Here is a 13,641-nt window from a genome sequence, read left to right as displayed (position 1 = left end):
CATATCTGTAATAGATTGCCTAAACCCGAAGACTCTCTTTCCCAGTTGATAGGATGGAACATTGGACTGAAATCACTCTCGATGAGGAGGAGTCAGGACCATTTGTTATTTACTTCTTTGCTTGCTTCTTTCTTCTACCCTGCTTGAATTGTCCCACAAGAACACATTATGGTAATCAGACAGAATGTATGTATAGGAATCAATCAAAGGGAAAGCCGTTACAAGAGTTATGACATTACAAAGTCTGTTTGTAACTTTTGATTTATGGAATTTTTCTGTTTTATAAATTGAGAGTGAGGCATGTTGGGATGGCTTAACCCTTGAACTCCACTAGGAAGATGATAAAAAAAAGAGGAATTCAAGAATTAACACAGCACCCATAGGACCAATCTTCACTTATTCATTATTGTTTGATTACCACATGAGAGGCTGCCTTTATTTGCCTTGTCTTTCTGGCTTGCAAATGTTTTTGTTTAAAATGTATTGTCTGTTCAGCAGCCCCCAAGTGAAGCAGGAAAACAAATAGATGCAGTCCCTGTCCAGAAGAGTTTATGCTCTGAGGCACTGATCCTGTGAACACTTGTGCAAATGTTTGACTTCAGTGGAACTACTCATGTGCTTACAATTAAATACATGCATAAAGAGTTGCAGGATTTGGGCCTAAGGCCTGAAGTCAATGGGATTACTTACCTGGTCTCAATCAAAACATTTTAGCACATGCTTAAGTCCAACTCTATTCAGCAAAGTTCTGAAGCATTGTCTAAAGTTAAGCAGCTGCTTAAGTCCCATTGACTTAAGCACATCAATGGGACTTAAGCACATGCCTAAAGTTAAGCAGATGCTTTGCTAAATTGGAACCCCACAGCACATAAAGTTAAAGGGACTTCTCACATATATAAAGTCAAACACATGCATAAGCGTTGCACAACGGGGGCCTAAATGCAGACACGACATGGCGGGGGAGAGCTACAAACAAACAGGTAAAGGGAGGATGAAGGTAGAATAATAAGCTTATGTGGTTGTTTAGATTCATTATATGACTGTCTTGGTGGATCTGATGTATGTAAAATACGCAGTATATACTTATTTTCTCCCTCAATCTAAATGCTAGCTTTACAATCTGACTAATTTATCAAAGCTGCCTTGTTTTCAGAAGGGCATGGAAGGAACTTAAATTCCCAGAACATACTATACTTTTATCATCAGACAGCCCTTTCTTCCCAAAAACCCTCATGAACCAGCTAGCCTCTAATGTAATTATTATATTACATTATTATATTATCCTCCAAAATATAGTCCTTTCTCTGCCACGATGGTTTAGATCCCAGACATGCTATTGTCTAGAAACAATGGATGTTCTTGGAAAGAAGTTGTTTTCCCATTCCATTTTAATTGGGTCTGGTATCTTAAACTGTGGAATGCCCTATTTAATAGTTGCTGCATTCCACCCCAGAGAGAGATGCATTTAATTGGCTCCTGTATGAGTGTATACATAAGTCTGGTTTTCAGATAGATTAAGAACCAACAGTGCTGGTGAAGTCTCAAAAAGCTTGTATCCAGAATTTAAAAAGCCCATATTTTAGTGCTCCCTAGAGAAAGAAGCTTGACCAGCATGGGAAATATTGTAAAACCCCCTTTTTGACTCTTTGCATCATTTCATATATATGAAATGGCAGAGGCTCTGAAACTGAGTAGATGAAATGGACACCCCATCTGCAGGGAGCCATAAGGATAATGATCCCCTTGGAAATGTTTGACTTTTTTTTTATTTTTTTTGCAGAAAAATTATTCAGCATCCCTAAAAAAAAACACTGTAAAAAAAAAATCCGATTTTTAGAAGTCCCGATGACAAACTTCCCAGCCTAGTGACTAGTTTGTACTTTCAAGGCTATCATTACAAGAAAGTGAAGTAGCAGATAACTTTTATGTTTTTTAATAAAAATGTGAGCTAGGTAGAGTAAAATCTATAGCATTCACCAGACAAGCAAGTTGCCACACACATCTCTTCTAATTCCTATGTACCCACATTGCAAAATTAGTGGAGAAAACACAGAACAGTATTTTGCCCATTGTTTTTTAGGTGTTGGGGGATTCTTTAGGGTGAAAGGTAGCATATAAAGGTAAATGATTAGACATGCATCGCACCAAATTTTGCTCTCATTTACACTTGTGTAAATCTGCATTTGCTTTATTGGATTTCAGTGGGACTAGGATTTTATTATTACTTAATGTACAGCAATTTGGCCTTTATTGCTTTTTCACTGTGTCCTTTCTATAAGATTCTTCATAGAAAAGTAAAATTAAATTAAAACCTGTGGAAAGTGTGTTTTAACCACTCCAAAAATGCTGGTGGATTTGCTATTAGGCACAGACACATTCCAGCAGCATGTTAAATTAGGTGTCTCCAGTAAGCATACCGTTTAGACTTAACAAAACAGATAGCACAAGTTACATTAACCTCATGCCAGTTGATGATTTAATACATATTTGGGGCCTGATTGTGCTCCCATTCAAGTGGACAAAACTTCCATTTAATTCAATGGGATCAAGAACTGGGTAAAATTAATCTCTTTGCCAAAGACCTGTCCAAGGCCCCCATAATAGGTCTGCAGCAGCTCTGAATAAGTTGCTTTGGACGGGAGCTTTGAACCAATGCTTACAACTGTAAAGGGAAAGTGGAAGGACCATGCTTCATCTCTGCAAGCCTGACAAAGGATTGAGGGCTGAATTTCATTTCCAACCCCCCACATAATGCCCAGCCTTTCTGTGGATTTCATAAATTTCACCCTCTAATTAATTATCACTTTATGGTATGTCTAGAATGCCCATCACGGAAAAAGTTAAGCACTGTGGCGTCCCTTCAGCAAAGCATTTAAGACTGTGCTTAACTATAAGCACGTGTGTAATCCCATGCCTATTTAGCAAAGCACTTAAACACGTGCTTCTTTTTAACCACATACATATAACTGATTGGCTTAGGGGCTCTGCTGTTTTGGGGCTTAGGTAACTACACAATAGCTACTGTAGACTTTTCTCAAATAATTTTAAAACCCTCATTACGTGCATTTTTATTCAATGGCTATTTCAACAACATACAAGGAACATAATAAATGTTTCCCTTAGACTCACTGTACATTGAGTACATACCAATTAATAACTAAAAACACAATACAGAGGTTTAATAGGGATGATATAGATATGTATCTATTACATCGTTGTTAATCCTCTGTAAATATGTTTTTAATAACCCTGTGGTATTTAGTCGACATACAATAACTGTCTCATTAAATCTAAATTAAATGCATGATTAAGCTTATTAAAAACACTTAATTTAAAATGTTGCTAACATTCTTCATAGTATGTTCCAGCGTTGTTATGATCATTTTTCGGAATTCAGATTGACTGGGTTTAGAGAAATCCCTGGTCCTATATGCTATACAGTACCTTCTTCTGAATGTCCATTAAGAGACCATGTAATTTCATGCTATCGTTTTATAAACTAGTCAATGAGATTTATTTGTGGGGAAGAATGCTCATGTACCAAAGAGAAAGGATGCTTTTCAAAGGTCCGTATTGCTTTTTAAAAAATAAAACAAAGGATCTAATAAAGGAAAAGGGGAAAAAAGACCTCTGTTGGAATAACAATAAAGAGAATGTTGCTGTACATGATTTTTCATTTATGGATAGCTGGAGACATTAATATACTTGCCTATGGCTTGTGCATTACTATTCCCAGCTATGCAGAAATGAAACATGATTTACAGCAACACATTTTTTACTGCTATTCCATCGTATCTGCTGGCTTTTCTGGATTCGGATTGGCTGGCCGACTGTTAGAATGGGATGATGCTGGACTGCACAGTAGCCTAATGGGTATCAACAAATGCAGCAGGTATATGTGACCTGGGATTTTTGGGGTTTGTATACCCAGCAAGCCAATCACAATGCAGAAAGAACAATAGCTGAAGCTTTTACTGCTCTTTAAGTTTCCTCATTGAATCCCTCGGTAGCTGATTATATCACAGAAGTTATATTAAAAACACATTAAATGCCAACTAAATCAAGACTTTTCATGACTTTTTTAAAAAGCAATGAAATTCAGGACAAACACTATGCTATGCATGGAGATTACCACCTGGAGAGCAGAACCCTGCATTTCACACATTGTATTTTTCAAATGAAACTAAAATGAAGTCATGTGTTTTATTCATTTTATTATTTCCTGTGCTATTTATATTGGCATTTTAAAAACATACTGCAGGAAATTCTAATTTACAGCAATACTTTGCACTTCTATAGTACCTTCCCTGCAAGGCTCTCAAAGGGCTTGACAAGCATGAATGTATTTAGTTTCACCACACCCCTGTGAGGTACATAATGAACTATGAAGTGATTTATTTTTATGGCTACTTTTACAAATAGGGAAACTGAGGCACTGAAAGTTAAAGGGCTGGATTTTCCAAAGTTTTGAGCAGCTGCAACGCCAGCACCTTTGAATACCAGGTCTTTTAAATGATTTGCCCATGGTCACTCTGGAAGTGAATGGCAGAGCTGGGAATGGAACCTTTGAGTCTTTTTTTTATTTGTGTGTCTTAACCAGAACACCACCATTACCCCTGGTAAGCATAAGAACGGCCATACTGGATCAGACCAAAGGTCCATCTAGCCCAGTATCCTGATAGTGGCCAATGCCAGGTGCCCCAGAGGGAATGAACAGAACAGGTAATCGCCAAGTGATCCATCCCCTGTTGCCCATTCCTAGCTTCTGACAAACAGAGTCTAAGGATACCATCCCTGCTCTTCCTGGGTAATAGCCACTGATGGACGTATCCTCCCTGAACTTATCTAGTTCTTTTTTGAAGCCGGCTATAGTCTTGGCCTTCATAACATCCTCTGGCAAAGAATTCCACAGGTTGATTGTGGGTTGTGTGAAGAAATACTTCCTTTTGTTTGTTTTAAACGTGCGGCCTTTTCATTTCATTTGGTGACCCCTAATTTTTGTGTTCTGACAAGGAGTAAATAACACTTCCTTATTTACTTTCTCTGCACCAGTCATGATTTTATAGACCTCTATCATATCCCCCCTAAGTCGTCTCTTTTCCAAGCTGAAAAGTCCCAGTCTTATTAATCTCTCCTCTTATGGCTGCCATTCCATACCCCTAATAATTTTTGTTGCCCTTTTCTGTACCTTTTACGATTCCAATATATCTTTTCTGAGATGTGGCGACCACATCTACACAAAGTTTTCAAGATGTAGGTGCACCATGGATTTATATAGCGGCAATATGATATTTTCTGTCTAATTATCTATCCCTTTCTCAATGATTCCCAGCATTCTGTTCGCTTTTTTGACTGCCGCTGCACATTGAGTGGATGTTTTCAGAGGACTATCCACAATGATGCTAAGGTCTCTTTCTTGAGTGGTAACAGCTAATTTACAGCCCATCATTTTATATGTATAGTTGGGATGATGTTTTCCAGTGTGCATTACTTTGCATTTGCAAGTGTCTGCCATGTGTTCATAATACAATAAAACCCTATATAATAGCACTCAAGGGACCAACAAAATAGGGTGCTTAAGAAAGGTGTTCTTCAAATAACCATTAATGGAATAGAACTATACTCAATACATCTTAAAACAGGATGTAGGTTGCTAGAAAGGGTGGTCAGAGAAAAACGAGAGGGCTGCTTCAGGCAGTATGAAACACAGGGGCTTTGCCTTGCAGAACTTTGTGCCCACGTTTTCCTTGCTTTTGAGCTTTGTGGGTTTGTATCTCCCATATTTCTCTATGATGCTTGGGCTTTTTGCCTTCACCTGGCTCTGCACTGAAATGGTATTGCATTGAGAAATCTGCTTCATTGCAATGTGGAACAATAAAGCAAGGCAGATTTTCACCGGCAACTGGACCCATGTGTTCTCTGAAGATTTTGAATTTCAGCATCCCTTTTGAACATACCTGGACTGATTTGTGAATTATATCAAAATCCCAAACCAGGTGTGTTTTCTGTGAGTCTGGGTTTTGTTGTAAACATTGTGCACACCCCTAAGTAGAACCCATTAGTGTCTTTCTGCTGAATCAGCAGGTCCCTTGAAACAAACGTAAGAAATATTTATAATACTTCCTATGTATGTGTATACTCAATCCAACTTGGGTCTCCAGCTCTTTTGAGTCCTAGTGTTTCATCTGTTTAAAAACACAGAGAGATACAATGCCTATAGAAAAATCTTGGATGGATGGATGGATGCATAGATAGGTTTTACTAGTGATATGGGACTTCTTCTAAGGTTTGCCTTCTTCTAAGGTTGGGAGAACATGTTTTGCCTAATTTTGAAACCACTCAACTATTATGGATTTGAAGTTCCAGTCCAACTTGAATATCATCAGGATTGCATTCTATTTAGGAGAGGTTGTGGAGAATAGATCAGAGAGGGGAATGAGAGGAAAAAATGAAACACATACAGTGAAAAAGAAAGATTTAGAACAGGGAATGAGAAAGCAAAATAAATGTAAAGTAAAAGTGAATACAGTCTATGTACCACATATAAAACCCTGCTTGCGTCTGCCTCGCTTTTGGGGGGAGAACGGGTTCTTCTACTCCCTATATACATCACAGATTTCCTTCCAGAAAAAAATGGATCTTTTAAAACTAAACCTTCTTTAGAAAAAGAGAAATGGCTTAAATGGCAGATTAAAAGTTCCTGAAATCAAACAAATTTTGTGTGCCCAGGGAGTAGCTAGAAAGATTTGTGAAATCTCTGACTCTGCTGGATTTTCTCATCTCTTGCAGAAATTTCAAAGAACTCCCCACCACTGATGGTGAATTCACCTGTGTGCAGAAGGCCAGCACCAGGGCTATGTATCACTCAGGTTCCACTTCAGTCCTCAAAATGTGCCTTGCGCTGGCCCTCTGCACAAGGGTGAATTTCCCCTACTGTCAGCTTTCATGTGGGATAGAAATCAATTGCTGACAGGTTATTATGGCTGTGCTGTAAACTGCTCAGTTGGTTCTAGAGATGAGTGAGAACCGAAATCCCAGACACAAGCACTCCTGAGCTGTTAGGCAGTCCGGATCCTGTTCTGGATTTGAACCTCAATGCTGGTGTGTATAACGGACCAAGCCAAACACCCAGATCTTAACACCCCCAAACTTCAGAAAAATCCCAGCCCAGCTGAGGATCTGAACTTTTCAAATCAGGCCTATTGCTACTTAAGTCTGTCCTTTTTTGGGAGCATGGGGCAATGAAAGAATAATCCATATTAATAGAGGAAAGCCTTCCCATCCTCCTTTGTGCAGGGTCTACTTCTGGGGCACTACTTTCCCAAAGGGAACAAGGAAGGGAGGTGGATCTGACACCATCCTATGGGACTGGGTAAGCATTGGTACACTAAGTGGACAGTAGAAGGGCGAAGGATGCGGCTCCTGAGCTCCCTCTTAGGTGGTGTATCTCTGCACTAGCCTCTTTTCAGGGCTGTAGTTACACGTAACAATTTAACCCCAGGTGAAGCACCACTTCTCCTGCACACGGGAAGATGACTGGACTTTGCAGAAGGGGGCCCAGATTCAGACCCAGTGCAGTAAAGTGTATTGAAATCAAGGGGGTTGCATCTGCTTGCACCAGGTTCGGCCCAGTAGTTGTAATTCTTTATCACATGAAATGGAGAGCCCCATTTTCACAAGCAGTATCAATTCAGCAGTTGAGAAACAAGCAAAAAGGGAAGTGTCAGCAGCATTCACATTTCTGTATGTATTAGGTCTGTAAATCCAAGGTGCAAATTGTTTTTAGAATCTAAACGACACCCCTTATAATATTGTCATTTGTAATCAGCTCACTATGAAAACAGGGCTTTCAAAGGGTAAAGAAATCATTTGAACTTGTGATCTACAATAGATTTGAATATTCAGATAAGGTCATCGGTCAGAGCAGGGGTGACAGCTACGGTCAATAAACAGGTTCAGTGAGACAAAATCTTTTTGTCTATATGGGAATAGCTTGAAGAAGAGAGGTTCTCCAGAGGAATAAGAGAGATTAAATTTAGCTGTGTCACCATTTTATTTCCAGGATGCTTAAGGCATGAGAGAAGTGCTTGGTGGGACTGCCATGCTGGCATGCAGATCCTGCTGACGGTGTCAGTATGATGCCACTAGGTCAGTCATCCTGCCTCAGTCTGAATATGAGTTTGATGGAAAGTGATGTATTGAAGAGATTAAAGAAACAAGTTCTGGTCTAGCTTCTGACCATTTAACTCTTGATTGGCTGTATGAACACTTGAACAAAACGAGCAATAACAAAACAGCATCTCCTTTTGCAAGTTGGATACTTTTCCCTTTGGCATTTGGATATTTTGGCCAAGATTTTAAAAAATGACCAATGATTTTAAGTGCCTTAGCTTATGCATTTTCGACTGGACACATCTCAGATGCACCTGATCTTCAGAAAGTACTGAACACCCGCACCCTAAAAATCAGGCCCCTTCAAAGCGTCTCAAGTATGGCACCCTAAAACTATGGCACCCAAAGAGACTAGTTGCTTTTGAAAATCTTGGCCTCTATTTTAATGTTAGTAAAGAATTAGTATCATAATTAACGATACAATGTGGTGCTACTTGAAATTCACTGTTCAGCAGGAGAAGTATTGTTAAGATCACACGTAAGAAACTAAGGATTATTAACCTTTGCCTAGGTTATAAAATGGACCATTTGAGAACTGTTGCAAGTGAATATATTACTTTGATATCAATTGGATTATTGAGTGAGAGGTTTTACATGAAGTTTGGTATGATGATATATGTATGGTTACAAACTGTTTATGACAAGTGGAAAAGCCAATAAAAGGTTAATTCAGATTTAAGTAGATTTTCCCCCTTTGCTTTAGTCTGAGTTAATTTATGCATATGTAACCCTATATTTTTAAAAGGCACCACCTTGTTAGCTGTAATGAATAGAGACTGCTGAATTTATCAGTCAGACTACAGTGGCTGCATTTAGTTTGTAGTGGCATTTCCACAATCATCTCATTTTTAGGGGTACAGGATAAAAATACCCAAATGTCAGAGTTTCAGATGCAGGCTGGTTCTTTTAAATTCATTCCATGTACTTTTCTCCACAGTGCATTTGTTAAGGATACAGTACCTCCCTCAACCTGGATTTTCTGAGTCTTGTAAGTCAGTCTCAGCCTTTAAGGACCATCATTTGTGTGGGTAAATATTCATCTGCATTAGACATTGGAATAAAAGTAACTGCATCATTATAACTTCTACACCACAAATGCCATTCCAATGGACCTTGGTAATAATCCTAGCTTTGCCACAGATCCGCTGCATGATTTTGGGCAAGTTACTTCACTCTGTGCCTCTGTTTTCTCTCCCACCCTTTGTCTTCCTTGTCTGTTTAGGATGTAAGCTCTTCAGGACAGGGACTGTCTCTTACTATGTGTTTGTACCATGCCTAGCACAATATTGGGGCCTCTAAGCACGATTGTAATACAAACAACTGCTGATAAAAGCAACACTGTGTCAAGATAAGGGCCAGCTGTGAAGTTGGAATGAGGACTCCAACTTTTCCAAAGTTCAGGATGGGGGTTGAAATTTGAGAGTTTAGTTCAAGCCCATCTCTGCTAATATGTACCATCTTAAAGCGTTAGCAAGTCAGTCCTCTTTCAAATTTATAACAGCCTATGTTTAAAAACCTGACAAACCAAAATGTGCTCTCCATAAACTATAGTGGCACAATTCGCGCAGCTGTAATGTAGGTTGTGTCAGCATTTCCATTATACTGTACACTGCTATTTTTCAGGGGTTTAGATCTTGGCTATAAAAATCCATCTGGGGTTGAAAGTTGGCAAGTAAAAGCCTCAGCTAGGGAATGAATTTGTTTCAATCAAGTTTGAACAATAAAACCAATTTATAATATGGGACAGCACAGAAGAAAGAGCTGTGTTTGGGGAAGTATCTAATTTTTAAAATTTATTTTAAATCTTGCTGTTCATTTTGAAATGCAATGTTTTATAGCTCAGGAACCAAATTCATTCCTGGTGTAACTCTGTTGACTTCAATAGCTTATGACCAGTGGTGAGCTGGAGCCGGTTCGCACTGGTTCGCTAGAACCGGTTGTTAAATTTAGAAGCCCTTTTAGAACCGGTTGTTCCGCGAGGGACAACCAGTTCTAAAAGGGCTTCTAAATTTAACCAGCCCAAAGTGGCGCCTTAGGCGCCGACTCCATAGGTGCTCCAGCCCTGGAGCACCCAAGGGGAAAATTTGGTTGGTGCAGAGCATCCACCAGCAGCTCCCTGCCCCCCCCCCCCGCCCCAGCTCACCTCCGCTCCGCCTCTGCCTCCTCCCCTGAACGCGCCACTCTGCTCTGCTTCTTCGCCCCCCCCCCCCCCCGCGGCTTCCCGGGAATCAGCTGTTCGCACGGGAAGCTGGGGCAGGCTGAGAAGCAGGCCGTGGCTTGCCGCTTAGGCCTAGGGAGGCAGAGCGGAGGTGAGCTGGGACGGGGGCCCAAGGAGGGGGCGCGCAGGGGAACCAATCCCCGCCCCAGCTCACGTCCGCCACCCTCGGCCTGAGCAGGAAGCTGCCGCCTGCTACTCAGCCCTCCCCGGCTTCCTGCCAAACAGCTGATTCGCGGGGGGCGCAGAGAAGCAGAGCTGGGCGGTGGGTTCAGGGGAGGAGGCGGAGTGGAGGTGAGCTGGGGCCGGGTGGGGAGCTGCCGGTGGGTGCTCTGCATCCACCAAATTTTCCCCGTGGGTGCTCAAGGGCTGGAGCACCTATGGAGTCGGCGCCTAAGGCGCCACTTTGGTCCTGTTAAATTTAGAAGCCCTTTTAGAACCGGTTAGAATCATAGCATGTCAGGGTTGCAAGGGACCTCAGGAGGTCATCTAGTCCAACCCCCTGCTCAAAGCAGGACCAATGTTCCATTTTTATCCCAGATCCCTAAATGGCCCCCTCAAGGATTGAACTCACAACCCTGGGTCAATGCTCAAACCACTGAGCTATCCCTCCCCCTTGCGGAACAACCGGTTCTAAAAGGGCTTCTAAATTTAACAACTGATTCTAGCGAACCGGGTGCTCCAGCCCTGGAGCACCCAGGGAGTCGGCGCCTAAGGTGCCACTTTTGATGTGATCAGTGGGGGAGTAGCCGCTTCCCCTGCTCCCCCCTAGCTACGCTTCCCCGCCCCTAGGAGCCAGAGGGACCTGCCGGATCTTCCTGGGAGCTGCCCCAGGTAAGCACCTCTGGGACTCCCCACCTTGCCCCCTGGGCAGGTGCCTCTGGCTCTTAGGGGTGGGGTGGACACCCACTACGGTGGCCCACGAGACCCTCCTGCCTGGTTCTGGGGGCAGTCAGGGGACAGGGGAGGGGGATGGATGGGGCAGGGGTCCTGGGCGGGGGGGGCCGTCAAGGAAAGCAGAGGGGTTGGATTGGGCAGGAGTTCTGGGGGGCCAGGGTGGTGCAACGACCCCCTCGTGGGGTGAGGAGGGAACCCATTGTTAAGATTTTGGCAGCTCATCACTGCTTATGACCAAGATTAATTGGTCCCTATGTGTACTCACATAAATCTATACATTTCAGTCAAGTTTCTGACTGGTCAGTGCTTATGAGTGCAGAAGACAGAGGAAGGGAGTCTGCAGAAGATGTGTCCCCTCAGAACCCAAGGAGATGTTCTTTGTGATAGAGATGGGGTGTTCCAGGACATGCCCTAGGACCTGGACTGGTCTTCACATTTGTATGCATGTGTCCCTGACCCAATGCTCCCTCTCACCCTTGTGCAGCTTATCCAGGTGCTCTCTGGAGAGGGATAACTTCAGTGGGGTCAGGGAAGGGAGACAGTCTGTGGGGCTCTCAGCCAGAACACAAGGGCACACTAGTGCTGGTTTTGCAATATATGGTCATCAGTTCCCAAATGGGCAAGCATCTGGCCCTTGACTTAAACACTGCCAACAACCATTTAAGCTGCAGAAATTAATACCAAACCTAAATACACCTGCCTTTTTATGCTTTATGCATATATGTCTCTGTCTCCATCATTTAAAAACCCATAGTTGACAAACCTGAGTACAATTTAACAAATGAATGGGACTTGCCTGAGTCAGACCTACAGGACCTGGCCCATTCTCACAGAGGGCCAAACAGAATTTTCTGCTCATCCAATCCTTCCACAGAAGAAGCTGGTGTTCCACTCCTTTAACCTGCTGAACCCGTAAGATTTGCGAGGCTCTCTGGGGAGCCACAGGAGGCTTCTGCTGATGTCTGGAGAGCAAAGCTCCACATTATCCATGCATCCAGAGGTTTCTCTAAGCACTCCCTAGAGGTATAGTGGTTTTATGCACCATGGAAGGGAAAGCAGTGCAAATTAATGCATGCTTAGATTGTTTGTAGGTGGGGTTTAGAAAGCAATGTGGTTAGTGGGGCACCGATATTTTTTGAAGCTGCAGAGGAGATGATGACAAGATTTTGTTAATGGCCCAGGAAGAGACTGATGATGTAAACAAGGAGCGGAATAAAGAGAGACAAGGGAGGCCATCAGGCAGAACTCAGCAGAAAGCAGGGCCACCAGCTAATAGATATCTGACCCAGCCTCTCCAGGCTGACCAGCAAACTAGATCCAGTGCCAACCCTGACTTGAAATGGAAGACTTGTTGACCAGACAGTAAAAAGAGATAATCCCTAATCTCCATGGCACAGCCTGGGGAAATGTGCACTGCTGATGTCTCTGTTGGCTTATTCAGTGCATAAATAGGGAGCGTTAACCTCCAGGGTGTCCACTTAGCATCTTTCACAAAAGCTGTCCAGCTTCAGCTCCTGGGCTGTCCAACCACTGCTAAATTATTTCTCAAATTTGTGCTCCTTGGCTGCAGCTGGGACTGGAAGTAAAAGAGGTGAAATCGGCCAAGGAAGCCTGTCTTGACAAGATTTCCAGCTCAGTTTTACAGACCCAAGAGAGTTGATAGTTCAGATAAGCTTCAAAACTTCCGGCTCTTTCTCCAAACTAAGCCTTTGGAGATTCCCTGGTTGCTAGGATGTACTCACATCCTCAACAAAAAATGGGAAAGTTTTCTTCGTAGTTCTGGATGAACAGACAAGCAAAAGCTACATGTAGGTTCTGTTTCACTTAAGTGACTTAACACTGGTTTAGCGACTGTATATGCTATAAAGAAAAGGAGGACTTGTGACACCTTAGAGACTAACCAATTTATTTGAGCATAAGCTTTCGTGAGCTACATCCGATGAAGTGAGCTGTAGCTCACGAAAGCTTATGCTCAAATAAATTGGTTAGTTTCTAAGGTGCCACAAGTACTCCTTTTCTTTTTGCAAATACAGACTAACACGGCTGCTACTCTGAAACCTGTATATGCTATGTTGCCATTTCTGATTTCTGTGTTACCTTGGCCATTGGTGTAGAATAATCAAAGGGCCTGGTTTCTCATGGCTTGCACCTCACGGGGAGTCATTTACACCTGTGCAAAGTGGGTGTAAAATGTTGCCCAGGTGTGAATGACTCCCTAAGGGGCAAGGCAGTGGGGAATCAGACCTGTAGGGTATATATGGGAGCAGGAAGACATTGCTAATAACAGGAAGGTACAAAAGAAAAGCAATGATAATTAGGATTCACACATGGGCATTTTTCTACTCCCTGACTGAGTG

General features: G+C 42.3%; 1 protein-coding gene across 1 annotated transcript in view; it reads left to right on the top strand.

The window, feature by feature from the left end:
• Window positions 1-9,160, top strand: part of ATG4C (autophagy related 4C cysteine peptidase) — a 105,667-nt gene extending 96,507 nt beyond the window's left edge. Inside the window, exon 11 of the mRNA XM_077825196.1 lies at window positions 9,110-9,160. Within this exon, the coding sequence (XP_077681322.1) occupies window positions 9,110-9,121 (12 nt within the window). The 3' untranslated portion in view covers window positions 9,122-9,160. The remainder of the gene's footprint in view (window positions 1-9,109) is intronic.
• The last annotated feature ends 4,481 nt before the right edge of the window (window positions 9,161-13,641 follow it).

This window comes from Eretmochelys imbricata, chromosome 8, assembly GCF_965152235.1.
Source record: "Eretmochelys imbricata isolate rEreImb1 chromosome 8, rEreImb1.hap1, whole genome shotgun sequence".
Classification (NCBI taxonomy): domain Eukaryota; kingdom Metazoa; phylum Chordata; order Testudines; family Cheloniidae; genus Eretmochelys; species Eretmochelys imbricata.
The sequence above is the reverse complement of the archived record's forward strand: the minus strand, read 5'-3'. Positions and strand labels throughout refer to the sequence as shown.